The sequence below is a fragment of the Pseudopodoces humilis genome, chromosome 10 (assembly GCF_049639895.1).
Source record: "Pseudopodoces humilis isolate 2021_Gansu_Grassland_sample_001 chromosome 10, ASM4963989v1, whole genome shotgun sequence".
Lineage (NCBI taxonomy): Eukaryota > Metazoa > Chordata > Aves > Passeriformes > Paridae > Pseudopodoces > Pseudopodoces humilis.
This window is the reverse complement of record NC_142209.1, coordinates 4,250,648-4,276,616: the sequence shown is the minus strand read 5'-3', so window position 1 is coordinate 4,276,616 and position 25,969 is coordinate 4,250,648. Positions and strand designations below refer to the sequence as shown.

Sequence of the window (25,969 nt, the reverse complement as noted above, 5' to 3'; positions counted from 1 at the left end):
TGCTACCAGCGTTTGGAGCTCCTGGTGGGTGATGTTCCAGAGAACTGGAGGGGGCTTGTAGGGGCATCATGCTTATAGATACTCTGGTTGGCTAAGCATGACAAGGACCTGCTTGATCCAATACATCAAATTCTATGAATTTTGTGTAAAGCAAGCCTCAACACATGTTGTTCTTTCTGAAACCTGGGCTGCAGATTCTTCTTAATTCTGTTTTTCTCTGGTGCCATCCACTTCAGACTTACAAAAACAAATTTGAACCTACTAGCATATAATAGCCCCCTAATTTACATCAGAGTGAATTTTTCTGAGACTATCACCTCTCCCTGTTTTGGTCTGAAGTCCTCCTTGTTATTTGGGTACATTCCCTATTCTTCCTGCAGAAGTGGGTTTTGGGAAATACTTCCAGTCTGATGGCAAGGCTCATTAACCCATGTGTGTTCTGTGGATTGGGTTCCAGTGTCACATCTCTGTAGGCTAAAATCTTGCTATTTTGCTTGTGTCATGTTTCCCAGCTCAGAGAAAAACCTAAGGAGATGTGTAGTAGATTGATGTTCACACTCCAGGGTGAGGCCCAGAACAGGGTGAATGTAAAGGTCTACCCTCCTCCAGGCTCTGCTCACCATCCCAGACCTGCCTCTCTGTACTGCTTGCTTACAGACAATTAACCAAATTCCCCGTGCAACTGTTCCATCTGCTGCCTTCTGCTTTTTCATCAGCAGTGTGGCAGGTAGTGATGCTGAAATGATAACACTTGTCATCCACCCCTAAAGTGAGCATTTCTTGGAGTTAAACTGATGCTCTGTGCCTCAGTGCATGGTTTCACATTTGACTGCTTTTATTTTTTTTTTTTTTTTTACTCACAGCCATAAAGGTGAGGTTTATTTTCTTTCCCTGAGAAGATATTAAAATTCTGGACAGCCAGCTCCAGCCAGGGAAGAAGTATGATCTAAACAAATGATGCTTGCTCAAAGGCTTCCTTGTCTGAGCACACTGGGACATGGTTCTCCCACGTCTTAATGGCCTTTTCTATTGCAGTGCTAAGCTGAGTAATATATTTTAAAGAATCCTTCCCAGACTTTGGAGAAAGTAATAAAATCCCAAATAAAGGAGGTCATTAAGTATTTCTGTCTTCTTTGTTTTGGGTGGTGGAATTATTTTTCTTCCTGTTTAAGTATTTTGCACAAAGTGTAGACGCATACCCAGGCCTGGAGTGGGACTGTGCAGGTTAGGTCTTTGGGGTGTTCTCCAAAACAGGGCTGGGGATTGTGCTCTCTTTGTGACTTAACTCTGTGAAGTGTTTAACTGATCTGTGCTTGTTAGGACCTGGCTGAGGAGAGCCAGCTAGAGAGTTGTCTCTCAGAGGTGAGGACTAAATTCTTCACTGTACTGTCAGGGCTGTATCTCTTGGGTGGACAGGTGGGCAGAGACTGGTCTGAACTGTGTGAGGATATCCAAGCCCTGGTTTGGGGGAAGGAGGAGACTAATGGTGAGAGGAGTAGAAAGGAAAATTGCACCTGAACTGTTTTGCAGGCTCTGTGCTAAGAGCATGAGAGAAGGACGTGGGAGAGTGATAAGGGCTCTTTATTGTGAAGTGTTTTCTCCCTGTTGCCCACTTGTCTGTAGGCAAGGACGGATTTTAGTTTGTTATTCAACTAAAGGGCTCAGTGAAGTCATCAGGAAGGTGACTGAGAGGGAGAGGAGGACTAGTCTCACACACAGGCACTCTAAACATTAAGTATACGCTCTAAAAAACAGCAGGCCTGATTGTTACCTTTGACTTTTTCCTGTGCAGCAGCAGAACATAATCCCATTCTAAAGCTGAATCCCACCTGGGAGCAGGGATTCTTCTCTTAAGCGGTATAAACTCTGTTTTTGAGTTAAAGGCAAATGACGCACCGTATTTGCAGTTTCTGAGGAGAATCTGTCACTCCTAATGCACCTCTCTCAGCAGGAAGGGCAAAGTGTCAGCTTGCTGCTGGAAAACCATTGCAGAAAGTCAGTATTCCCGAACAGCCACAGGATGGCATTGTCTCTTCATGCAGGAGACACTTCCTGGTGTCCAGCTGCCCTCTGTGAAAGGACCTTTTTGGGGTTAACTAGAGTCTGTGCTACAGCCTGGGAGGCTGGAACTGCTCAGATAATGCAGTTTGTTTGCCTTGAGGAACTGGCTGTTCTGGTTTCAAGGCTCAGGATGGTCGGGGTAGTCCCATAAAAATGTCATATCCGTTTACTACCCTTGTTTTGCTGTAATATGTGGCCCTGTAACAGTGATGCTGGAGAGCCAATACATTCTCAAAACCTCTGCCTGTGAGATCACTTAAAAGTTTATATACTGATTTGTGACACACCCAGGGCAGAATTTAAATCCCTGAAGGATCCTCACTGCATTGGCATTGCTGTGCTGATGAGGATCGTCCTGTAGCTGGGTCCTACCAGCCAGGACCCATCTGTTGTGATATATCTGCTGTTTCTGTGACCCCAGAGAAATGTTACTGTATTTACCCAGGAAGAGAAGGGAGAGGATGCCTCTTCCCAGAGATTCTGTATTGTTGTGATTTGGAGAGAAGCCTGAAGTGTCTTACTGCAGTGGAAACTTGCTTGGAAAGAAGTGCTGTTACTTTTGGTCACTGTTCTATGCTTTGTTGGCCAAATAAATGGTGGAATGGTCAGTGAGGATCCAATTCTTCTGTCATAGAGAGATTTAATGGGTATTTTTTGCTTCCCTTCAATCTTTAGACTGCTAAACTTCATCTCAGCCACTGCATATTTCTAACCTAGGAGCCTGGAACTATCCTTTCCCCTTGCAGCCCAGGTTACCCAAGAACACCTTGCCCTAAATCATGTCTAACATCTGGAGAGAAGCAAGAATCTCCTTTCTTCTCCAGGAAGTGGGCCTCTGCCTTTTCTAGCTGTTCATCACTATGGTCCTGTACTCCTTTTTCACCAGTCTCTTCCAGAGCCTCAGCTTTGAGGACAAGGGACAGCTTGGTGCCTCATCTGGCTGAGAAGCAGGGTTTTTTTTTGCCCTCATGGAGGCAGAGCTCCATGGTGTAGTATTTGAAAAGGCTCTACCCAGCAAGCTGCAAACACCATTAAATACTTGTCTGATAAAAACCAGCTGGGTTTAACTAGTCCATGCTGTTGATCCTCTGTAAGAAAAAAAAACAAACCTGCAGCCCACCTCCCACAGCACAAACACACCTTTTGCTCTTCCCACTACTTCTTGCCCTTGGGTAGAGGAGCTTGGCTGTGCTCATTAACAAAGCAAGGCCATTAACTTAAGCTGTTTCTTTATGAAAATGTCTCTAAGCTGCACAGCCTCTGCCACTGAGCTCTCCTCTACTCTTATCTAGGGCCAGGACAGGTACAAGAAAGATTTCCCCGGGAAAATAAACACATGACTAAGACATTGAGATACAGTGTTTGTTTTCGGTTTAATAGTCATTTATTTTTGGTTTAAAAAAAAAATTGCACAAAATTTTTTTTGTTGTTGTTCCCTGTTGCATAGACTTGTTCAGGAAAATTGAAGGTTGATACTGAAATGCAGTTTTGGGAGGCAGGGCTGGGGTGTTTGGAGAGCAGGGACTGCAGTGGAGTTTCTGTATGGTGCACGTCTGCCCCCTTGGTAACGTGAGTGCTGCAGGGTTTTGCTGGTGGGTAACAGGTTCTAGTGCACCTCAGGCTGTTGCTGCTCTTTTGCTTTTTCCTTCAGAAGCAGACAATTCAGTGCATGGTTTGGCTCAAACAATGGACACCAAGGAAGAAAGCCCCTGTGCTTTAGGGAGTGTGGAGGCTCAGACCATCCACTGGTCGGATGAATCAGGGCAGGGTTGTATCTTGGTCCCTCCCTGCCCAGCCCAGGGCTGGTTTGAATGATGATTTTAGGGAGCTCTTGAAATTCAGACCTAGCTTTGAACTCCCCAAAGCCTGGATCTGGAGATGTATGTGATATAATGCTCACATTTTCCTGGCAGCTCTCTGGTTCTTGTAGCAGTTGGTTGCTCTCACCCGAAGAGTCACTTGCTATGCTTCCTGCAGGAAGCCCTGCAAAGCCATCTCCACACCAGGCAGGCTGTACTCTGACAGTGCTTGCTGCCTCTGTGCCCCTGCTTGTTTGGCTGAGCCTCTGGCCTCCCATGGTGTTTCCCTTTACTCTGATTTTTTTTGATTCCTCCAGGCAGCACCACCCTGCCTCCAGGGCTGCTGATGCCTCTGGATCACAGCACCTGCATGGGCTCCTTTGGCCACCCGGTGAGTGTGGAGGCAGGAGGGCTGAGAAAAGCACTTGGATGGGGAAAGGAGGGAAGGAAGACGGAATAATACAAGTGCAGTTCTAGTTCTCCAGGATCTTGGCCAGACTGGAAGCTTGGGACAGAGATCAGAGCTATTTCTGCGTTTCCTAGCACGACATGTGGCAAATCCTAATTTTTATACCATTTTATGTTGCTTCCTGCTTTGGAGCAGAATGGAGTCACTAATTTCAATGCTGACAAAGCAAACTGGAATATAAGGCACATATGGGGTCAATTTCAAGGGCTGTATGAGGAGGAGCCCAGCCTTACAGCTGTTCCCAGCACAGCTGCATGCAGCCAAACCCTGTGACATGATGTGACCATCACAGCCCTGCCTGCATCAGACAAAACAGGCTGTGCTGGGACTGGGTGGCACAAGCAGCTGCTTCCAGCTGGTGGATTTGTCCTCCAAGTGAGGGGAAGGTGGCATCACCCTTGCCTAGGCTGGAAGCAGCTGTGCCCAGCAGCTCAGTCCAGGCTTGCCCACGTGGGTTTGACTGCTTGTTCCCCAGATGTCTGGCTCTGGCTGGCAGCTCTGGTCTGCTCCAGCAGCTTAAGAACTGGAAGAAAATGGAAGGAAGACATCCAGTGTACAGACAGGGCAAAACCCAGATGTGACGAGGCTTCTCATCACACACATGCATCCCTCAATGGAAAAAGAGATGGGGGAGACAGAGCCTGGTGGGGCAGAGAGTGGGGAGCAGAGGAGACTCCCAGCTCAAGGGACATAGGATGGGAACAGAAGCCAGGGTGGGGCAGGTGGGAAACATAGCAGGGATGAGAGCTGTGTGTGGTCCTGTTAGCTGCTGTGCCCAGGTGAACCATCTTTCCAAGGATGGAGAGAGGTGCATAGTCTGGCTGGATAATGTATCCCTGTGTAAGGGGTGACTGTGCACATGGAATTTACTTTGCTTCTACAGCACAAAATCCCAGAGCTGGTCAGCCAGACAGCCACACAGAAACCTTCAGCGCAGCACACAGAGCTGGCATCAGCTGGGGCAGCATGTGTTCATGGGTCTCTGTGTGTCTGACACGTGGCACAAGTGCTGCAGGGAGAGGTGACAGCTGAGTGTGCCAGGAAACCCTGACTGCTGCTTCAATACTGCTTCCATGTGCCTGGCCCTGCTCCAGAGGGGCCTTTGGTCCTGCTCTTCTTTAGTAGTCATTCAATAAATAACTCTAATGCCCTTAGCAAAGCTTTTACACAGCCTCAGGTTGTGTTTCTGCTCTTGCAGTAGCATAGTGGGCTCTTTAATGGCAAGTTTGTATAGAACAGTCTTTCCAGGAAGATGTTTTCTTAAGTGCTGGTGCAAAAGGGCTGGTTTGGCAGCTGCCTCTCTCCTTTCTGCCTCTAGCCTAGGTGGCAAGGTGTCCTTCTGCTGTGCTGCCTTTGGGTGGTGTCTGAGGTCTCTAAGGTTGGGCTGAGGGCATCTAGCTTCAGGGGCTCACAAGTGACTTTGGTTTGGTTCCTGGGAGATGGCACATCTTTGAGCTGTGGGGTAACTCGGCTTTCTTTGTGCCTCCAAAGCGAGCTGGGTTTGGACGAAGTCTAGACAGTGAAGCTGTGCCATTTCCATGGCAGGACAAGCAAACGAGGTGTGTCTGTGCCTGCTTCACTCACAGCTGTCTGTGTTGTGCAGGGGGAGTGTACAGGTGGCTCGGTCCTTGGGTGAATGTTGTCCTGGGAACCTTGTCTGTGCCACAGCGTGTGTGCTTGCAGGTGAGTGCAGAGGGAGAGCCTCGCACCCCGTTCACTGTGTGCCAGCCCTGTGTGTGCGCGCTGTGCTCGTGGCAGGAGGTACGTAGGACCGGGTGGCATGTCACCCTTGTGTGCTCACCTGTCCTTTGCAGGGGTCTCTGCCCTGGGGCATGCTGTCATGGTGGGGGAGAAGAAGCTTGCACAACCTGTGCCAAACCACCTTGTTTTCTGTTGGCCCTTCAACATGCTGGGCTCAGCCTGTGTTGAAAGTCACCATAAAGTGGCAGCAGCTTTGGTACCTCCTCTCCCCTTCTGGTGCACAGGTGAAAGGAATGGTGGCATCTCAGAGGAGAGGACCCATCTGCTAGATGGGCAAGGAGGGTCTCTTGTCCAGCAAGAGCAGCTTGGGCTGAGCCGAGATCCACAGGTCCTCTTCATCCTGCTTCTTCTTCTTTTTCTTCTTGTTCCTCTCAGCATGCAGCTGCCCATTGCTGCTGGGGCTACCTTTCCTCGTGCTTTCTCTCTTCTGTCTGCAGAAGCAGCAGTGGCAGCAGATGAAAATGAAGGCGATGAGGACAACGAAGGGTAGGCCCAACAGGACGGCCAGGCAGACAGTGTTGAAGATGCCTTCCTCATGCTTGGTACGGATGAGCTCCAAGATGGAATTAAAGAAAGAGCTGATCTTCTGCTGCATGTCAGCTCCTGAGTAGGCTGCCTGTGCTGCTCCCTCTGCTTGAAAGGCACCTTGAGATATGCTCAGCTCCTGTAAGCAGCCAGTGGGCTCCACAAGAGTCCTTGGATGGTGCCTGCAGAGACAAGAAACCGCATGGATCAGGTGCCTGCTCCCTCAGCAGTTTTCTCCATGGAGCTGCCAGAACAGCCTAAGCCTCAGCAGGGTAAGATGTCTCCTGCCTTGGAGGGGCCTGGAGCCATGGGGGATGAACTGTGCTGCCTGCTATGTCACTTTGCGTGTCTTCATCTGAGAAACACAGCCTCCTGTCTCCTGGGGTTTGTTCTTGATTGTGGGGATGGATGAGAAGGGCTTTGGGCATCCCCACTTGCCTAGGAATCTAGCCAAGCACAGATCCTGCCCCTTTGGATTTACACATCAGCCCAGGCTGAGCAATCACAGCACAGAGCTCTTATTAGCCCTTTGCAGGGCTTGTTTTGTAGCAGATGAAATACGGTCTGCAGGAGAAGCTTTTCTGTCTAGGAAAGGACTTGCCTGATCTAGGCCAGTGATGTTTGTGGAGACACAGTACTGCCACAGGAGCCAGGACTCACATGTCACAGGTCCCTCCTTATTCCCAATCCTAGGATGGGGTATCTTTGGCCTGACTGTTTCTCAGGGTCCATGGTCTGGGATGGGCAGCACAGAGGCAGGGTCTGTTCTTGCTGCCCCAGCAGCCCTGGCACCGTCAGCAGGTTTGGTGTGGGGGCTGTGGCTAAACCACCTGTATTTGGGATGAGGACTATGGTCAGTGGGACTCACAGGTGATGCTCAGTTGGTGGAGCCCAGTGAGCAGCCCTGCACCCACAGCTGCTTCCATGCACCCAGGGCTGCCCACAAAGGTGGCAGCAGGGGAGGATAAGGGTTGGCTGGGGTGGAGGAGTTGCTGCTGCTGTGCCTCACCTGGGAATTGCTCCAAGGGTTTGGGTAGGGCTGAGACGCATTTCTGTGGCTTGACGTAAGGTTTTCCTCTTCCCTCAGGGAGGGAGAGGTGCTGCTGAGTGTCAAGGCTCTCAGGGAAGCCCTCCTGCAGGGGCAGGGAGCTTCTGCCTCTACTCACATCTTTCTTCTTCTCTTGTGGCCAGGCAAAGCATGAGTAGAGCAGGGGCCCTTGTGCTGTGAGTTCACAGTTCTGGTTCAACACAGGGGTCACTAAATTAGAGGCTATAGAGATGAAGAGCTGTCAGGGGCAGTATCAGGCTCTAACATCCTATTTCACCCTTGCTCAGCATTTTACAGCAGTGTCTTTGCCAGCCTTTCGGATTCAAGCCCTGAAGCCTCTTGAGGGAGTGCTTAGATCCCCATGCACCCAGGAGGGAAAACTGAGGTGCAGTACAAGGAAAACCAACACTTTAATGTAACAAAAACTTGAGATGTACAGCCTGAACACCAAAGATGTCCTAGAGGGGTTGCTCCACTTGTCCCCTGTGACACCAACACTTTATCTTTCCTTCTGGCAGCTCTCACAGAGCTTGGGGACCTTGAGGGAGGGACAGGAAGGGGACCCATGCTGGTTTCAGTTGAATCCTCCTTGTCAACAGCACTGCTCTTCCTTTGAATCTCATTTTTCCTTTGTTTGGCACCTGCTAAGGATGCTCTCTTGTATGGAGCATTTTAGGATCCTCCAGCTAGCACCACTGTGCTTCCTTCTGCCTTGCTGTGCCATTACACCCCATTCCTAAAGGAAGATGAAGCCACCAGCCTCACCCAAAAAAGCAGCCACCAGTCCCACACAGCACTAAGCACAGCCCTCGTGATGCTGCTTGGGCAGGAACTCCTGGGCAACCCCCCAAAAAAGCAGCTCCCAGGAAAGAACTGCCTTCCAAAATGCTGTCCTGGGACCTACAAAACTCTACAGGGTCTTGTTTCACTGGTCTCCCCTGGCTGCTGGCTTTCAGACCTGACTGTCAGGACCTCAAGAGCTGAATCCCTTAGCATAGATACCAAGCTCTCAATTTGGGATTCCACAAGTGCTCAGATTCTGTTAAAAATAAAGGATTTATCTGTGTCCCTCAGAAACAGACTGACCACTGCAGATTTATTGTTTCAATTTGTACAAGCACACCAGCTGAGCTGGCCCCAATTAGCTGGTAGTTTCTCTTTTGAACATGAATTTCTCTGAGTGCCTTTCTAAAAAATTCTCATTTGAGATTTACCAAATGAAATGCAGTCCTCTGGGAGGTGGTTTTGGCTTTGGCTGGAAGAAGTTTATTATTATTACTGTTATTACTATTATTATTACTGGATTTTTGTCCAGTCTGCTGCAGCAAAACTGGCTATTCCTCAGATTCCCTCATTCCATTACTCAAAAGAGGACAGAATATCATCAACATCCCCACCTGAGAAATCACAGGCTACCACTCAGAGATTCAAATCCCATACAAACACTTCCTACCCCAAACCTGGAGCCAACTGGGAGCATCCCAGATCTGCTTTTGCTCACAGGGAGATAGGTGAGAGCCACTTCTAAAAGCCTGCTCCCTGTCCTGACCTTCATCTTCACCTTCACATCTTTTATTTGGGGGCAGCTGTAGTAAAGGTTACACTGCAACATAAATAAACAGAGAAGTTTTTCTTCAGTGTAATCATCCATGTGATGAAAGTTTGCCATTTATCCAGAAGTATCCTGACAGCTCATTATCCAGGCAGGAATACAGGATGCCTATGATACACTTGACTCCAAAACAGAAGTAAAAAACCAAACAGCCCCCAAACAACAACCGCCTTAATTTCAGACAAAACAGGATGTACAGTTTTATTCCTGCACTGAGCTGCTTTATATTTATTGCCTCTAAGCTTCTGGGTAGGGAAGGAGGGCTGGAACTTCCTTTTAAACTTGTAATTAATTGTTTGCAGAGGAAAAAAGAACAGGGAGGAAAAAAAAAGCAAAGCTCTTTGAAATGTTTCCACGTTAAACTGGAGCTGAATGCTCTGTAGAGGCCCTGGCTGATTGTCACTGGGAAGTGTCCAGCTGGGGACATGTGGCCACCCTGGGCAAGCTGAATGTGCGTCCCTTGGAAGGGGGAGGTGGAGGTACCTGCCCCTACTCTGACCAAGCAGCACCCAAATCCCAGGGCCATCTTCCAGCATGGCCATGCAGCTGGTTTTCAAATGCCTTTTCTTTCTGGTGTGTGCATTGCTTTTTGTTTTGTAGATGAAGGGATATCTGTGTGCTAAATAATGGGGTTCTTCAGTTTCATATAAAAAAAAGGGGGGGGGAGGGGAAAGTTGGAGGCAGAAACTCCAAGGGCAGAGGGGTTACCCAAGGCCACCCATTGCCAGCTGAAAACCTGAGTGCACCATGAGGAGCTGCATTAAGGAAAATCCATGCTGCTGCTCAATTTGGTGTGATGTCTCCCCTTAGAGAAGGGATGAACACGGAGAGCTGCTCACGTGCTGTGATCCAGGATGGGTGTGAACCGCCTGCTGCAAGCACTTGGAACTGCCATTGGGAGGTCAGCTGTTTTTTGGGTCAAGATATGGGACCAAAAACCAGGGCCAGGGAGGTACTGGGAGACAGGGCTGTGTCTCAGGGAGGGCTGTGAAGCATCCTGCTAAATGAGTTCTTTGTTTTTGGGCAGCTGGTGCTGGCAGAGCCAGGGGAAAGCTGACATGGAAACTCGCCTGGGAACTCCTGTGGCCAGGGATGGATGGCTCCAACTGATGGCAGCTCTACAGGCAGGGCTTTATGCCACTTGTGTAAGTTTTAATCAACATTGCGCATCCAGCATGAAGTTCTTTAAACCACAGTGGCTTCGAAAGAGCCGGTTTGCAAGGGTGGAGAGCATCTGCCACTCCTCTGGAGTTATGGGAGGCTGTGGGTGGAAAACAAGGTCCTTTTGAGGGACGGCTTGTGATGGCACCACAAACCATTGGCATGCAGGGCTTGCCTGGCTGAGCTGGAGAGGTAAAGGCTGCCAGCCTGTGTGTGGGGAAACCAAAACAGAGGGGGTTGCCTTGGCAATGCTGGCTTGTCCACATCCTGTGCGCTGCAGAGCAACCGCAGTGACTGGAGATGGAGGTAAGAGTTTGAAGAAAAGCTGCAGTTTACTGGAAACTGCTATGCTGTGTCACCGTGGCAGAGGGGAGAGAGCTGGAGGTCATTTTGCTAGTTAAGTTCTTCAGGCCCAACATTCAACAGGCTCTTATGTCTTCATGAAGTTCCCTCCAACCTAATGAAGCTCAACCAGCTTCTCTTAGCTGAGATGCCACCAGACTCAGACAGGAGTGAGGCTGTTCTAAGGTGCAGTGAGAGCAGCAGCAGCTCTGGGGCAACTGAACTGTGGTGTATGCCCAAATATTTCTGGATTATTTCAACACACTCTGTGCTCTGTGGCCGGCTGCAACTCAGGACTTGTGGAGGTGACATGAAATCAACTGACCTACAGCCACCCCCATTTCCTTAATGCAGATGAGACCACACTTGGTGCAGTTGATGCTAAGGAGTGCAAAGCAGGAATCACATTATTAAACAACCATTTCCGTCTGTTACTGCCTTTATGTCAGCTTTATACCAAGTTTCCATTGCAGTGACAGCTGTGGTTCAGGCAGGGAGAGGCTAATTTTTGTTACAGCCTATGAGCTCCCTGATCCACCCAGCAGAGACACAGCTATGCTGTCACACGAGTGGCACCTATTTTCCCTGCTTGCACCTGCAGACTTAAAGGAAAACTGGATGAAACCTGACACCGAGGGTGAGCAGTTTCCTTAGCAGGGATTGCACGTTGCTGTTTCGGAAATGGTGACTAAGAAGGATTTTGCCGCCGGTCTCCCAGAACTCGCAGCAGGCTACAAGACCTTCCTCAAACGTAAAAGACAAATACCAAAAGCCACCACCCAGCAAACATGGCCAGCTGAAGCTTCATCTCGTTCCCACCACCATCAAACCTTCCTGCCAGAAGCCACTCGTAAATTCTTTCATTCCTTAAAGGGAGTGATTTGGAAAACGACTGATATGGATGTTGGATAACAGGGTTAAAGTGAAACTATTTTGCAAGCTGCTGCCTGGAGCCCACTCGTCATCACGGTCTGCACACGCGCGGCTGCCGTCGGCCCCGGGATCACCGAGACTGTGGCCAAAAGATCAGTTTTAAGTTTAGGTGAGCGCCACTGTCATCCCTGGACACACAGGGAGCTCCTTAAAGGCATCCTGGGCTTCTCCAAACTACGGTACGGGCAGTGCCATGGCTCTCCCTGGGGTCGATCGCGTGTGGTTTTGGTTACAAGAGACACAGGACGCTGCCAGAGAAACTGTGGATGCCCGATCCCTGAAGTCTTCAGGGTCAGGTTGGACGGGGCTTGGAACAACCTGGTCTAGTGGCCGGTGTCCCTGCCCATGGCAAGGGGTTTGGAACGAGGTGGTCCTTAAAGTCCTTTCCAATCAAACCGCTCTGGGATTCTGTGGTGTTCAAAACGTGTGGGGGCAGCTCGGGTGTCCCAAAACCCCGGTGCCAGGCAGACTGCCCCTGACACACGTCCCCTGAGAGCTGCCTGCTGCTCCTCGCTCTTTCCCCAGTGCCCCCTCCCTCCCGGGCCGCGCGAAGCAGATGATGTGGCCTTAAAAAATAAATAAAGGGCGAGCAAACTCCTGGATTTGAGTAACAACAGCACGGAGGATAACGCCTAGGGAAGCCCAGCCCCGGGGTCTCCCTCCCGGGTACTCCCCTGGACCCCCGACCTACCTCGGCGCCGCGGCCCCGTCGCGCCCGCTCGTCCCGGCGGCTGCTGCGGGGGAAATGGGACGCCCCGTCCCTGCCGTGGCGTCCCGCCCGCCTCCGCCCCCGGCACGGCCCCGCCGCCCGCCCGGCCCCACCTGGGGCTCCCCCCGCACCCTCCCACGGAACCCCAAACTGCGCGGGACACACGCACTCTGTGCGGAGCGGGCCAGGCTCAGCAACCTAGGCTGGGAGAGAGGCGGGGACGGGGCACAAACCAGTCCCGAACCTGCTTTGGGAAAGAGGGAGGGAACCGAGTGGCTCTCCGGGCTTTGGTGCAGCCCGGGTTTTCCCAGAAGCGTTTTTGGGAGACAGCAGGGACTGCAGTTCCCCAAGAGCAGTGCCAGGAGTACCACCCTGGACCCACTCACCACTGCCACCCTGCTCCCTCTCACCTCCACCCAGCACCCCATCACCACCACCCTGCATGTTGTCACTGCTGCACTGCCCTGACGTCCACCCTAGAAAGGGGACATTGCAGCCAAGCAGGAGATGATGGAGCATCCCCAGGGACTGCCCCTGGTCCATGCAGCATCCCAGGAGCATTATGGGTGCTATACAGCCATGGATAATGATGGATGTTTAAGTCTGGGAAGGCACTTCTGGCTCTGCAGGGTTTAATGGTGGCCTAGGCATTGCTGGTTAAGGGTTGGACTTGATGATCTCAGAGGACTTTTTCAACTTAAATTATTCTGTGATTCAATATTTTCAAACTGTGATCCCAGTTCCATTGGGACTGTCACCCCCACCCTTCACTTGCTACTTTCTCTCCCACTTATTTATTTTTTAACACCCTTGCAGTGATATCCAGGAATTGCTGAATCCCAGCTGCTTTCCAGTCCAGGGCTCTACAGCCTCCACACAGTGTTGTGGTTCTAACAACATCTGGGCAAGCTGCAACTAGAAAAATGTTCTGCTGGAATTTTTCTGGTTGGACTGAGTCCTTTTGGATTGCAAAATCCCAACGTTTGCCTTCCTTGCCCACCTTCATTCTCCAGAGCCAGTGTCTTGGCTTTACTGCTTCAGCCTTGGTGCTGACTTCTTGAGCTGGGCTAGCCGGGGCTCTCTGACCCTTCAAGGCTCCTGGAAAATAGCCTCAGGTTTCCAGCACTTGACAGTGACTTGGCAGTACCAGGAGCAATGCAGTGCTGGGAATAGGAGGGAAGAGGGATAGAGAGGAATGGAGGGATGGAGGTAAGTTGGCTGCCAGCCTCTGCTGCCCTCCTGTCTTCACCCTAGTGCTGGGCATGGAGAGGTGAGAGGTCATCAGAAACATACATTGTAGGCTACAGCTTGTGCTAAGTGCCTCCTCATAGCCTTGGGGAAGGTGTTTTTGTTTTGTGGGAAACACAAAGCAATTTTTTCCCTGAAGATTTGCTGCTTAATGCCAGGAACTTTTCCCTTGGCTTTATGCTGCAGGATGAAGATCCCTGGCCTTTGCATCATGTGGCTCACTGCATCTCAGCTTCTCATATCCCAGTTCACCCTATTCTGACTCATTCAATCCCATCTCTCCATGTCCCAGCTCACCCCTTCCTATTTCTCCCTTGTTCCCTGACCCTATCCCAGCTCACTGCTTCCCAGCTTACCCCATCCCAGCTCTCCCCACATACTGAGCTGCAGCCACTCCCTCTTTTGTGGGTACCAAATCCCACTGTGGAAACATCCTTCCCAGGGCACACAGAAGCCACCTGGGTGCTGACAGTCACCTGAGGGGTACCTGACCACTCTACAGCACCAGATAGCACAATGCCACCTTTGAACCCCCTCTAATAGGATTGACTAAAAATATTTCATATCAGAGCTCTCCAAAGGTGAGCATGTCTGAAAGCATTAGGCTTCAGGGTTCCTGGGCCTGGGCCTGGGAAAGTGAAAGCCCAGCCTGTCCCTGGCACCTGGGATATTTGCTTCATTCCCTGTGCAAACAGCCTCTCCGGAGCTCCATGCTTTCATATTACTAATTTAATTTGGCAGAGGCCTTAACAAGGGAGGAGCCTTGCACCTTCCCCGGATTTTCGGGGGCCCCCCTGCACACAGCTTCAGGCAGGAGTGCTGTGGTGATGTGGCAGAGGTGGTGGGCACTGCTACTGTCTTGGAATGCTGCTACCTGTGAAGGATGACACCAAGGCCAGCCAGGGTGGTGATGTCATTAAACTGATCTGGGAAGAATCAGATAGACTTTAAGAAATTTAGAATTAATGCAAGAATATATAAATATAGTCAGTCCACTGCTCTGTCTAAGCTAGCATCCTTCTCCCCAAAACTGACCTCTAAAGGTCCCTTCCAACTCCAACTCAAATTCCATAGTGGTCTGTAGATGTTTTGAATTAATCTAAACAGCATGTGATGCTTGACCCTGTGGATTTCTCCTGCAGCAAGGTGTGCCAAGGCTCCTTCCCATATGGCATGACAAAAAGGTACATTTGCAGGGATTTTGAACCTGCCACCTCCTCATTTTGTTTGGCATGCAGCGTATCTGGGATCCAAGGAATTGTGCTTTGTTTCTCAGAAACTTTAATGGGCGAGAGGAAGCCGTGACTCAGCTGCTGATGAATCACTGCAGCTCCAGATTGTCTCCCTGCTTGCTGGTGCCCCTCAAACACAGGAACTGAGTGAGCCCGTGCCAGGCAAGCTCCTGTCACCTCATGGGATGTCAGCCTGAGCCCAGGTCTGGGACCAGCTGGAAATCAAATCCCACCTCCAGCTCCTGTTTTCCGTCCATTCTGCCCAAAATCCTTATTTCCATGTGATACCAAAGCCGTTCCCATGCCAAAAAGCACTCCCAGAACTTCAATTTCCTCCTAAGACCCCCTCAACTCCTAATTTGATTTTGAAAACATTACTTATTTTACACTGAAGATAGAAACACCCTCTTGCTTCCCCCTTGTTTCATTTGTTTCAGCTAATTTTGTTACCAGTTTGCCCTGTTACGCAGCTGTGAGCTTTACTCCTTGATAACACCCAGCTGGTACCCAGGGTCAGTTTATTTGGGGTTTTCTCAGCATGGTGGGATGGGGAGCAGTGGTAGTATGATTGCAGACATGATCACACCTTTCTTTCCCAGCTGCTTCCTCTGCTCTCTGGTGGTGATTTCTATTTGCAGACACTAGTCTGGCTTAAAGTAAGCAATGGAAAACTCTGCTCCCAGAGAAACATTCCTCTCATTTTTCCCCCATGCTTCTGCCTTTTCCTCTCCCTCTCCCCCTCCCACAAAAAAAGCCTGCAGTTTAAACACCAAAAATAACGCATGCCCTGGTCATAGTCTGGATAAAAATAGCAGCTCTCGGTATTTAGCAGCAACAATGTGTTTTCTGGCTTTGGAGGAAAATGAGGAGGAGGAATGGGATGGGATGGTGACTTTCGATGCAGGAATGGAGGACAAACACAAAGCTGGTGTTTTGGGATAAGCTGCTTCATCCCCTCCTCTCCCTCATTTGCTACCAGCTGGGCTCTGTCCCCTTCAGGGAGGGGGAGCTGTGAGGGTAGGTTGGGCTCAGATTCCCAGTCCCACCTAAGCCCCACCTTGGGCTGCCCTGTTTTGGTGCTTCCCTGAAGTGTTGGGGCTAAGTCCCGTGTAGGCAGTGATGGGGGCAAATGCTGCTCTTAGGGAAAATGCCCCAAAGCTGGTGAATTTTTGGGGGTGCCTCATGCCCACCCATCACTTGTGAGGCTTTGCAGCTGGGCTTGCCAAGGTGGGTTAGGATTTGCAGGATCATCTCTCCCTGATACTTAGACAAGAAGAAGGTAGGGAGTGAGGTGGGGTCCTCAGGTGTCTCCTCAAATACTGCTTGGTGCTTCTGTTGAGAAAGCTGTGGTATAAGGGACCTGTGTGCAGGTGAGGAGGAGGGTGGTATGTGTCTGCTCAGGGCACAGTTCAGTGTTTGGGCTGTTTAGAGCTGATTGTTTTGTGCGTGTGAGCCTTCAGGAACTCCTTCCTGAGGAAATCCTACAGGCAGCACTGGTGGCAGGCAAGGAGGAGAGGAGACACACTAGGAGGTGGGGAAAGCACCCGGGCTGGGCGAGTCCCGGCAGCGTGACGTGGTGCCTTCCCGTTTGGGAACGCTCAAAGATCTGTTATGTGAAAGCCAGGGAAGGAAAACTTGTTGGTGAATGGGGGTGCTCCTTCCCCCAGCGTGGAAATGGGGTCAGTGGCAGCATCCAAGGGCTGGATTTGTGGAAGAGGGGCAAGTGATGCTTGGGCACAGTCTGGTGCCCCCAAGGACCAGCATATGCCCCAGTTGTAGGAAGTGGTGGCTCATGCCTCCTCCAGCCACCCCCAGGGGTTTCCCATGCTGGATGGGTGTCAGATATGATCTGCCAAGGTTGATTTTTAGGTGAAAAACCGGTTGTGCCGGCCATCCCCTCTGCCACAATCCTTCCTTTGGCTCAGCTCCGTGCTGCTGAGGAGCAATCAGTGGCCATCCCTCAGTGCTGGCTTCCCCCAGAGCCTAGCTGAGGTGGACAGGGAGAGCTAATCCTGCTTTTTAATGATATGCAGATGCCAAATTAGTAGTAGTATTTTGATGATTTTCATTATTTGTTCTCCTCCATAAGCCACTCCCATGGGGGAAGCTGTTCCCAGAGATCTGTGGTGAGCTGATGTCCCTTGGCTCAGGATCACATGAGGATTTTGGCTGGTGGTATTGGAGCCATTGGAATGTTCTGTGCTGCCCTTGGGGCTTAGCTCCTGCCTGGGGGTGGGACTATCTGACCTTTGTTCTTCACAGTTCAAAGTGTTTCTCCTCCTCATCTTGTTTGCTACCAGAGGGGCTCTGTGGAGAGTATGCAGCTGGGTGTCAGGGCTTGGTCAGCTTGTTGGGAGCTCACCCACCTGCCAGAGGGAACTGAGAGAGAAATGCAAATTGTGGTGGGTGAAAGAGGAGAAAAAACAACCATGACCTTTCTTCTGGGGGTGTTTTTCCTCTTTCTGCCCCTCTGTGAGGGAGAGCAGGCTCCTGTATTTTGAAGGGCAAAGTGACCCTCAGACAGGGGGCAGAGGCCAAGGGGTGGCCAGGGAGATGCCATCTGTTTTTGGCCTGACTCGAGTGCAGCCAGGGCACTTTGGACCAGGAGCAGGGACAGACACTGTCCCCAGGACTGGGGGAACAGTGGCTCTGATGCTTCTCCAGCCCCATCCCCTCTGCTGCTCCTCTCCCAAGTGCCCATTTCCAACACATTCTGATATTCTTAGAGGGAGTATTTCCTGCCTCATCTCACTCCATCTCTTGCTTTTAAGGAGGATTTTTCTCATAGCCATTTACAGAGTTGATTCCTTCAACCCCCTCTTTTGTTGTGACATCAACAAATGCAGGAGACAGCGTGAGGACAAAGGCCTGTTGTGGTGAACAGAGGCGGTTTGTGTCCCCACCACGTCCTGGTGTGCTCTGCTCTGCTGGCCAGCAGCCATGTCAGGCCCTGGTCCCTGTGAAGGAGCAATGCCAGGTAGATAACCTAGGTGGGAGCAAGAGATGCTCATGCAGCCATGCTGCTGGGAGAAGCCTGCTACAGGATTTCTGCATCCTTTGGTGTTCCTGCTGACAGCAGAAAGCAGTCCAAAAATACTGGGAAGGGAGAGAAGCGCTGCTATAAGGACAAGGGAAGGATGGGTTCACACTGAGAGAGGGCAGGGTTAGATGGAATATTGGAAGAAATTTTTCCCTGTGAGCATGGTGTGGCCCTGGCACGGCTTGCCCAGAAAAGCTGTGGCTGCCCCACCGTGGAAGTGTCCAAGGCCAGGTTGGATGTGGCTTAGAGCAAGTCAGTCTAGTGGAAGCTGTCCCTGCCCATGGTAGAGGGGTTGGAACTAGATGGTCTTTCAAGGTCCTTCCCAACCCATTCTAGGATTGATTCTGTACTTGTTGAAACAAGTTGCAAGCAGAAAAATTGCTGGCTATAGCACAGGAAAAGGGATAAGCCTGGAGGCTCCTATTCACAACATTCCTCATCTCAGGGAGAGTGGGACACATCAATAAAATTTAAAATCCCTGCATTTAGATTTGATGAAAAGAGATTATTTATATTTTTTTTACACTCTACATAACTAAACATTAGAGCCTGTAGCCCCAGGAGTTAAAAATATTAAAAAATGGGAATGAGAGTTTTAAAAGGCATGATGAACACATGCTGTCTTATGAGGCAAAATTAAAATCTGGGAATGTTGAAGATGGTGCTATAAAGATCACATCTCCTAAGCCATAAAGCAGCTATGGCACAAAGCTGCCCTTTCATCAGCCTGCCCCAGCCTTGCTCTTGGAGGCGTTGCACCTCCTTCTGCCGCACTCTGTGCTCCTGGGCCAGCATTTTCCTTGTGTTGTCTTTGGGCTGAGGCTGCAGGATGTGTTGTTTGGAATGTGTTGCTTGAGCTCTGGGTTTGGGATGGGTGCCCAAGGTCCTTGCTGAGGACCTTTGTGCACCCTCCTGATGTTTGCTGTTGGAACAAAGTTCCCGAGCATCGCTCATGCAAAAAGGGGACTTTGGTAAGAGGGCTGTGATGAAATATCTCTGTGTAAAGTGCAGATTGTGGGGCTGTGGTGGCTGGAAGTGCCTGAAGAAGTGTCTGAGAAGGCTTGGAGTGGCTGGAAATATGAGATCCCACCACATGTAGGAGAGTGTCTAGATTATGGTCATGGCTCTGAGCTGTGCAAGGGCAGAGGGGTCCAAAGTGACAAGGGTGATGGGCCCATGTAATGGGGCAGGAGCTCACCAGGATTTAGTGTGATGGGGCAAAACACTTCCCTGGCTTAAATCAAAACTTGTAGCGTCTAGAAAAGGGCTTTTTCCAGCTCTCACTCCCTTCTCATCCCATCTGAAACCCGGAGTTGGGCCTTGACTGTGATTTTGGGAGGTGGATCATCCAGAGGGATGCTGCAGCTCCCCATCTACTGCCTTCTCTAGATTCCAACCTCAGAGTGATACATACCTGCTTCTTGTTACTGGTTTTTGCAATAGGAAGACTGTGTTTCCTCCAGGTGAGCTTTTTGAGGGGTTTTCTGCAGGAAATGTAAGCTCTGAGGGCCTCACTTGGCCCCAGATATACTGAATGGGAGGGGGTACAGTGGAAGGTGTTGCCCTTCTCTTAGAGACCATAAGTGAAACACTCTGGACTGGGTCAGCTGCTTGGCCAAGCATGGCGAGACTGGGATGACAAGTACCAGCACAGGTAACCCTTTCTCCTCATCCCAAACACATATCCATCCCTCACCTCCTCCATGCACAGGCCTTGCATGGAAGGTCTTCCATGGCACTGGATACCTTCAGACACAAAAAAAAAAAGTTAATTTATTCCAGACAGTGGAGTCCATCAGGCTTCACGCTGTGTTTTTGGCATACTAAGGGTCATGGCCAAGGTGGGATATCCCCTCTCTCACAACTTCCTTTTTTTGTCTCATGAATCCGAGCAAGAAAGAGAAGTTGAGAAGTTGCCACCAAGAAAACTCCCCTGTTTTGTCTCTCTGAAATCAAATTTAGAAAAGATTGAAGCGGTCTGGCGGAAGAGCTTCTTTCGAGTTTTCTCATCCTGTCTGGCTACGTGTCGCATGTGAAAACTTTAAACAAAGAGATTTGTTAGAGGTTAAACAAAGTCTTCACATGAAATAAGAGAAGAATTTCAAAATCTTCTGAAATTCATATTTGTCCTAGAGATTATTGCTAATCAGAGCCGGGGTTTTGTTTGGGGTTGTTTTTTTTTTTCCACTGGGAGTGTGTTCCACTGGAACAAGCCTTCCAATCTTTTTTTTGGTGGGGTTTCCATCATCTTGGGAATAGATTGCTGCTTAAATCAGGCAAATGGTTTTCACTGAAGATTTCAGGGTTGTTTCCCTTTGCTCCCAAGCATTCATACCACAGCTTTGCTTTCTCTGGCTGCAAATTGCAGAGCCAAGAGCCTCTCTAGCTCATGAGAGCAGCTAAATTTATTAGCAAAATGTCTCGTGCTGGGCTGAGGCCAAAGCACAGCTCCCTGCCTTCCTGTGGTTAATGGACCGAGCACGCTGACCTGACTTCGTGGCCATGTTATTGCCATTTATTTTAACAGCACAGTTGGGCCAGGGGGGACTTGGGAGTCTCTGGTCCCACCTTCTGCCCAAGGGAGCCCTGGGGTTGGATGAGATTGCTCAGGGCTTTTTCCAGCCTGGTCTTGAACACCTACAAGGATGAAGATGGCACCACCAGCCAAAGCTGGGCTGCCCCAAAACTTCCTCCTACTGTTTTTTAATTACATTGCATGTGCTAGACCTATCACCTTCTCTGTTCCTCCAGGTTTGAATGTGAATCCATGCTAAGCCCCCCATGCTCCTCCCATGGGATGACCAAAGATCAGGGATAGGGGATGCACGTCCCTTCTTGGCATGAGGCTGGGGCTGGAATGTTGCTGGGCTTGGATGCATGAGGACCCTGGTCCCACCCCACTCCTGGACAGGCACACAGCTCACTCCTTCAGTATCTTTTATTAATGTATAGAAAATGCATTAAAAAAAGGAACTATACATAGCCTAAGAGCGGTCAGGACTAAAAATACTAGTTAACAATGGTTAACAAGCGTTGATCCCATTCTCCAAGCTACATTTTCATTACAAGGTAGGGAGGGTTGTTTAATATATTATTTATTTATATTATAGATTTTATTTATGTATTTATTTACTTTTCTCTTCCCCCTCATTTGGTTGCAGTGGTTTGTATTTGAGTTCATCAGAACCTGTCCAAGGCATTTTGTTGCCTCTGTTCTCCCTTCTTAGGTTTTTGAACTTTTTTTAACATATTCAAAACATGTCCAGGATAACACCTGTACGCAGGGGGCTGCTTGTTTGTTTAGGTCTTTGTGTCACCATCCTTCTGAGAAACCACTGCCATCTGAAGAACTGCAGGCTGGGTATTGAGGCAGGTCTAGGCATCAGGGTCTCCCAAGGGAAGGGCCCTTCCCTCCCACTTACCCAATTTCCCCTCTGGAAGGGGCAAGGAGCTGCCACCACCATCAAGATTTTAGGAGAGGGGAAGGTGACCCTGGAGGTGCTGGTGGTCCCCTGGGGGCCCTGTTGGGTTTTATGGCCATCCCAGGGAACTTGGCTGGCAGAAACAGGGGTGGGCTTCTTGTTTGGTCCCAAGACAGAACCCTTTGTTAGTGGGTGTGAGCATGAATTAAAGGGGTTTTTGGGGTGAGAGTTCATTGCTGGCAGTGTTTGGTAAAGTCAAGACTTGTAGGCATGTCTGGGGGACACAGGATAGGGGGAGCGTGGTGACTCCTAGATGTGATGGTGGGGACATAGCAGGAGGGCAGCTCTGAGCTGGGATGAAGGCCATGTGCTGGCGTGGATGTGTGATGTGGGGCACCAGGAGGGGACTTTGGCTCCTGCTGTATTTTGTCAGGTTGCTCTGAGCCTGTTCTGGGCATGGAGACACCACTGGCTGAGCCCTCACCAACTGCATCACCGTGAGTGAAGGTGGCATGAGCTGTGCTTTCCACATTTGGGCACTTCACCTGGGATAAGCATCCCTTTAGGAAGGAGGCAAGAGGTTGGGGCAAGAGAGTATTTAGGCTGGTACTAGGCTTTGAGAGGCCCAAGGTAAAGTAATACAAAGAAGAGTAGAAGCAAACTTCTCCCCAACCTTTGTGTGGATACTCTCTCAGTACCTTCCTACAAAAACCCTGCTACCCTTGGGGAGATCCTGCCTCTCTCCTTCTTGAAATTATTAATTTATAGATGCTATCACTTTACTAAAAGCAGCTTTTCCTTCCAACACTCTTTTTTTCTTTGGTTATGTTTCAGTGCAGTGTGCAATGGGAAGGTGGTCTTGGAGAATGGAAACAGAGGGAAATGAAAATTGGGCAAGAGATGAAAGTCCCTTTGTGTTCCACTCCAGGATTTTGGGGTTAGAAATAAGAGGTGGCTTTGAAAGGCTACAGGGGTCATGGGCACACACGGTGGTCTGCTGTGTGAAGGATTTGATGTGCTGCTTCTTGCTTCCTGTTACACAAGATGGCATCTTGCAGTGGATAATGTGGTTTGGGTAACAGCCTCCTTTCTGGATTCTGGAACAAGCCTGAGCCACACAAACCCAGGATGGCACAGGAGCCACCAGAGCCCAGTGATAGTTCACATGCTGAAGCCAAGGTCTCTCAAGATGCACCAGATCCAGGCTTGGTTTCTGGGAATTTCAGGGCCAAACCTGGTCTAGCTGGAGAATGAACTAGCCCATCCAGTGATGGAGGGTGAGAAGAAATTACTTAATCATGGGGCTGTTCTGTAGCATCAGCATTAAGCACAAATTTGCTTGAAACTGCTGGCAGGAGCTTTTTAAAAAATAAAATTAAGGCAATATAGAAAAATAACTTCCTGGGATATTATATCTTGTTTATGGACAATGTGAACAAGGGACGATGGCCCAAATAAGCAGGCTGTCATTGCTGGTCGTGTGCCTGGGCTTGGGTTGGGTTATCACCAGGAGAAAACCATGATGTGTAGAAATCTTTCCATTTGAAGATTGTAGCAACTGTCTTTCACCAATGCCATGGAAAGGTAACATCCTGGTATCACGAGAGGTCAGGGACCAGCACTGGTGTATAATAGCACTGGAAGATTGGATATTGTCTCCAAGAGTGTCTTTCATGACTATGAAGTAGGGTCAACTGGGCTGACTCATCCTGGTTACAGAACTTGTACAAGGGATAACAGACATGAGGAGGGAGGGAGAACTATATGTCAGTAACCCTGTTTAAAGAATAATCAGCCTTTTTGAGGATCTTATATTGAACCCTGAAAAGGTTGACAAACTTTGATCTTCTGTTCGAGTCTTTTGAAAAGAGAGGTTTCTTGACTTTCACTTGACTGTGAATGATAAGTGTATGTTTCCACTGACATCTCTTCCTTTCACCTGGGTAGGTAAGAAAACAGCACCATCCACTGCCAATCTCTGCTGGTTATAACCACTGCTCTGTTACAGGTTTTGTTGGGATATTTCTTCCTATAAATTCTTGATGGTTTGGGGAAAAATTTACTCTGCTGGTCTACTAAAAGCCTCCTTAGGATTTAATCAGTTCCATCTGCTGTTTTTCGTTGGCTTTCACGTCTTAAAGCAGCGTTGAGTGCTCAGGAGGCATGACATACCACCATCTGTGACATTGGCCATGTCCTGCAGGAGATCCCATCATCTGCAGCCTCTGACTCACCTGTTCCTCAGCTGGCTGACTTGTTGCCTGATTTGATGCCAAGGGGAAGTAAGAAGGGACACCTCATTTACATATGAGCTGAGCATCCTTTCTCCAGATCAGCATGTAAGCTGACCACATGAAGGACTGGGCCCTGTATCTAGTCTTGACCTCGGTGTTAGCTGTGATTTCATGTGCCAGTATGTGGCATGGAAAAGGAGGTTATGTTTCCTGCTTAATGCTCTTCTTCAGCTCTGTAGCCATAGTGAGTAACGTCAGAGCATTAGGGAGTGTGACCATGAAAGATACACTGGCCTGAATTATAAGCTACTGCAAAGATGCCTTTATGTTGCCACCTGAAAGATGTTTTTGAGACAAAGCAGCTTCAGTGTGATAAAACCAGACAGCAGTGTTTAGAATTTGTAATGTTCCTTTGGCTGCAAATCCAGTGATGAGATGCACTGTCCTTGGATGCAGGGATGAGTCCCTTCTTCGAGACCAGGCCAGTGACAACGCCCAGCATTGATCGGAGTCCTTGGCAGAGGAGTGACTTTAGCATGGTGATCATTTGGGCTGTGTGGAGGTGGGGTCAGTGACAACAGGGCACAGACAGAGCTATCCAAAGAAGCCATCTTTCTTGAGACAGGAGAAGTTAAAGATGGGAAGAGTGAACTCATTAATTCTTCCAAGGGCCTTAAAGTGCTCCAAAATCTGAATGGAATCCTTTCCAGGAGGGAAAACAGTTGATTTTCTGTTAACAGAGATGGCAATACCAAGGCACTGAGATTTGTGTCTCTCTTGTGATGGCATTGAAGAGGGGTGGTGTAAGAGAAGGAAGGAAATGGGCATTCCACAGCTTGCACTTCCCTTAGCTGCATGGTCATAATTCTCTGTGTGCGTGAAGGGCCATAAACAGGAACACCTGAGCTGTGACAGCTGTTGGCTTCAGGTTGGACTGCAGTTGTGTGGTATCTTTTTATTGCTGCTCCTTCTCTGAGACTTTTGTTTGGGACCAATTACCTCAGTGAGAGAGAGAGGATGCAGACAGCATGACAGAATGTAGAAGTAACAGGTGAAATGGGTCCTGGATTTCAGGACCACGAGTAGAGATTTTTCTCCTAAATCTTCTAATTTAAGTTCTTTCTTCTCCATCAAGTTCAGCAAAGCCCAGGCAGATGTCATGGACCTGGAGTGGGCTGAGTTCAGCTTGGAGGAGTGGGTAATGAAGGTTGGGGCTGGTGGAGTAGTTCTTATTCCCATACACCCCATGCACACGAGGATGATTTTGTAGTGAGACCAACACATGAGCTGTGGACTCTCTGGAGTTTGCCTACATATGCAGATATTTGCCAAGCCCTCCCGTGAAATCTGGAGATGGGATGAGCCTTTGCTCATCCTCACTCAGTCCCCATGTGTCCAGAGCCTGCACATAGGGAAGAGACAGGCCTCTGCCTGCTGGAAGAGTTGGTGTCTACAGGATGGCATGAAGCTTGGGACCTCCCTGCCAGGAGTGGGCAGGGAGACAGGGAGAGGATGGGTGTCCCTGGCCATGACTGGGCTGGAAATGGCCACACCAAGGTACCTGTGGGGAAGGTTTCTGCCACAAGCCCCATGACAAAAATTTCTAACGGTTTGCTGGGGATTTCTATGTCTTTTAAAAAAATATCAAAAAATCTGTCTCTTTCTTTTTCTTCTCATGTTAAGGGCCAGAGTATTGGGACAGGGAGACTGGAAATTTGGTATTTCTCTGGGACAGATGCAAAGCAATGAGGTCTTTCTTTTCCCATGGCCTTTCCTTGTGCCATGGTTCCCTCCAGCACTTGTGGGGGGCAGGTTGCTATCTCAGACGAGTAGTAATTTTTTTCCCCTTTCCATATTATAAAATACAAACAAATGACAGAAAAGGTCAGGTGGTGGGAGGCAGGAGGGGTTCAGCTGGCTCAGAGCTGTAGGGACCGTCGCTTCCTCCCAGAGATGTTACGGTGGTTGTAAGGTCGCATCTTCATTTCCACAAAGGGGATGGAGAACTCATGGCCTTTCCAGTGGTACCAGTTAATACCCTGGCAGGAGGGAGAGAAAGGCAGAGGGTAAGGAAAATACAAGAAACTAGAGTGGGAGAGGAAGGAAACAAGGTTGATTGCTGTAGAGAAGCCAGAAGGAAAAACTTGCTATAGCAGAATCAAGCAACTCCCCTGCTTCTATGGCTTGATTGTTTTTTTCCCACTGCTCAAAGGCTGATCAAATTTCATGTAGGTAATTTTTTTAATCTAATACACCACAGCAAATTACTATGTGAGGCACAAAGCATTAGCCTAGTTGGTTTGAAGGTGGCTCCCTTTTCTCCATCTGATGTGGGGTTATGTCACCAGTTCTGACTCTGGTGCACCAATCACA

At 49.4% G+C, this 25,969-nt stretch overlaps 2 protein-coding genes across 3 annotated transcripts in view; both read right to left on the bottom strand.

Moving 5' to 3' along the window:
- Nucleotides 1-3,415: 3,415 nt before the first annotated feature.
- KIAA0040 (KIAA0040 ortholog) lies at nt 3,416-12,503 on the bottom strand. The gene is made up of 2 exons (XM_014257617.2): nt 12,403-12,503; nt 3,416-6,797 (listed from the first exon to the last, which is right to left on the bottom strand). Exon 2 carries the CDS (start codon nt 6,683-6,685, stop codon nt 6,356-6,358), a length of 330 nt encoding a protein of 109 aa, XP_014113092.1. The 5' UTR covers nt 6,686-6,797; nt 12,403-12,503; the 3' UTR covers nt 3,416-6,355.
- An 8,524-nt stretch (nt 12,504-21,027) lies between these two features.
- Nucleotides 21,028-25,969, bottom strand: part of TNR (tenascin R) — a 74,296-nt gene continuing 69,354 nt past the window's right edge. For both annotated transcript variants that reach the window (XM_088060371.1, XM_005528709.3), the window contains one exon: nt 21,028-25,635. In XM_088060371.1, the coding sequence (XP_087916497.1) occupies nt 25,516-25,635 (120 nt within the window). In that variant the 3' untranslated portion in view covers nt 21,028-25,515. The remainder of the gene's footprint in view (nt 25,636-25,969) is intronic.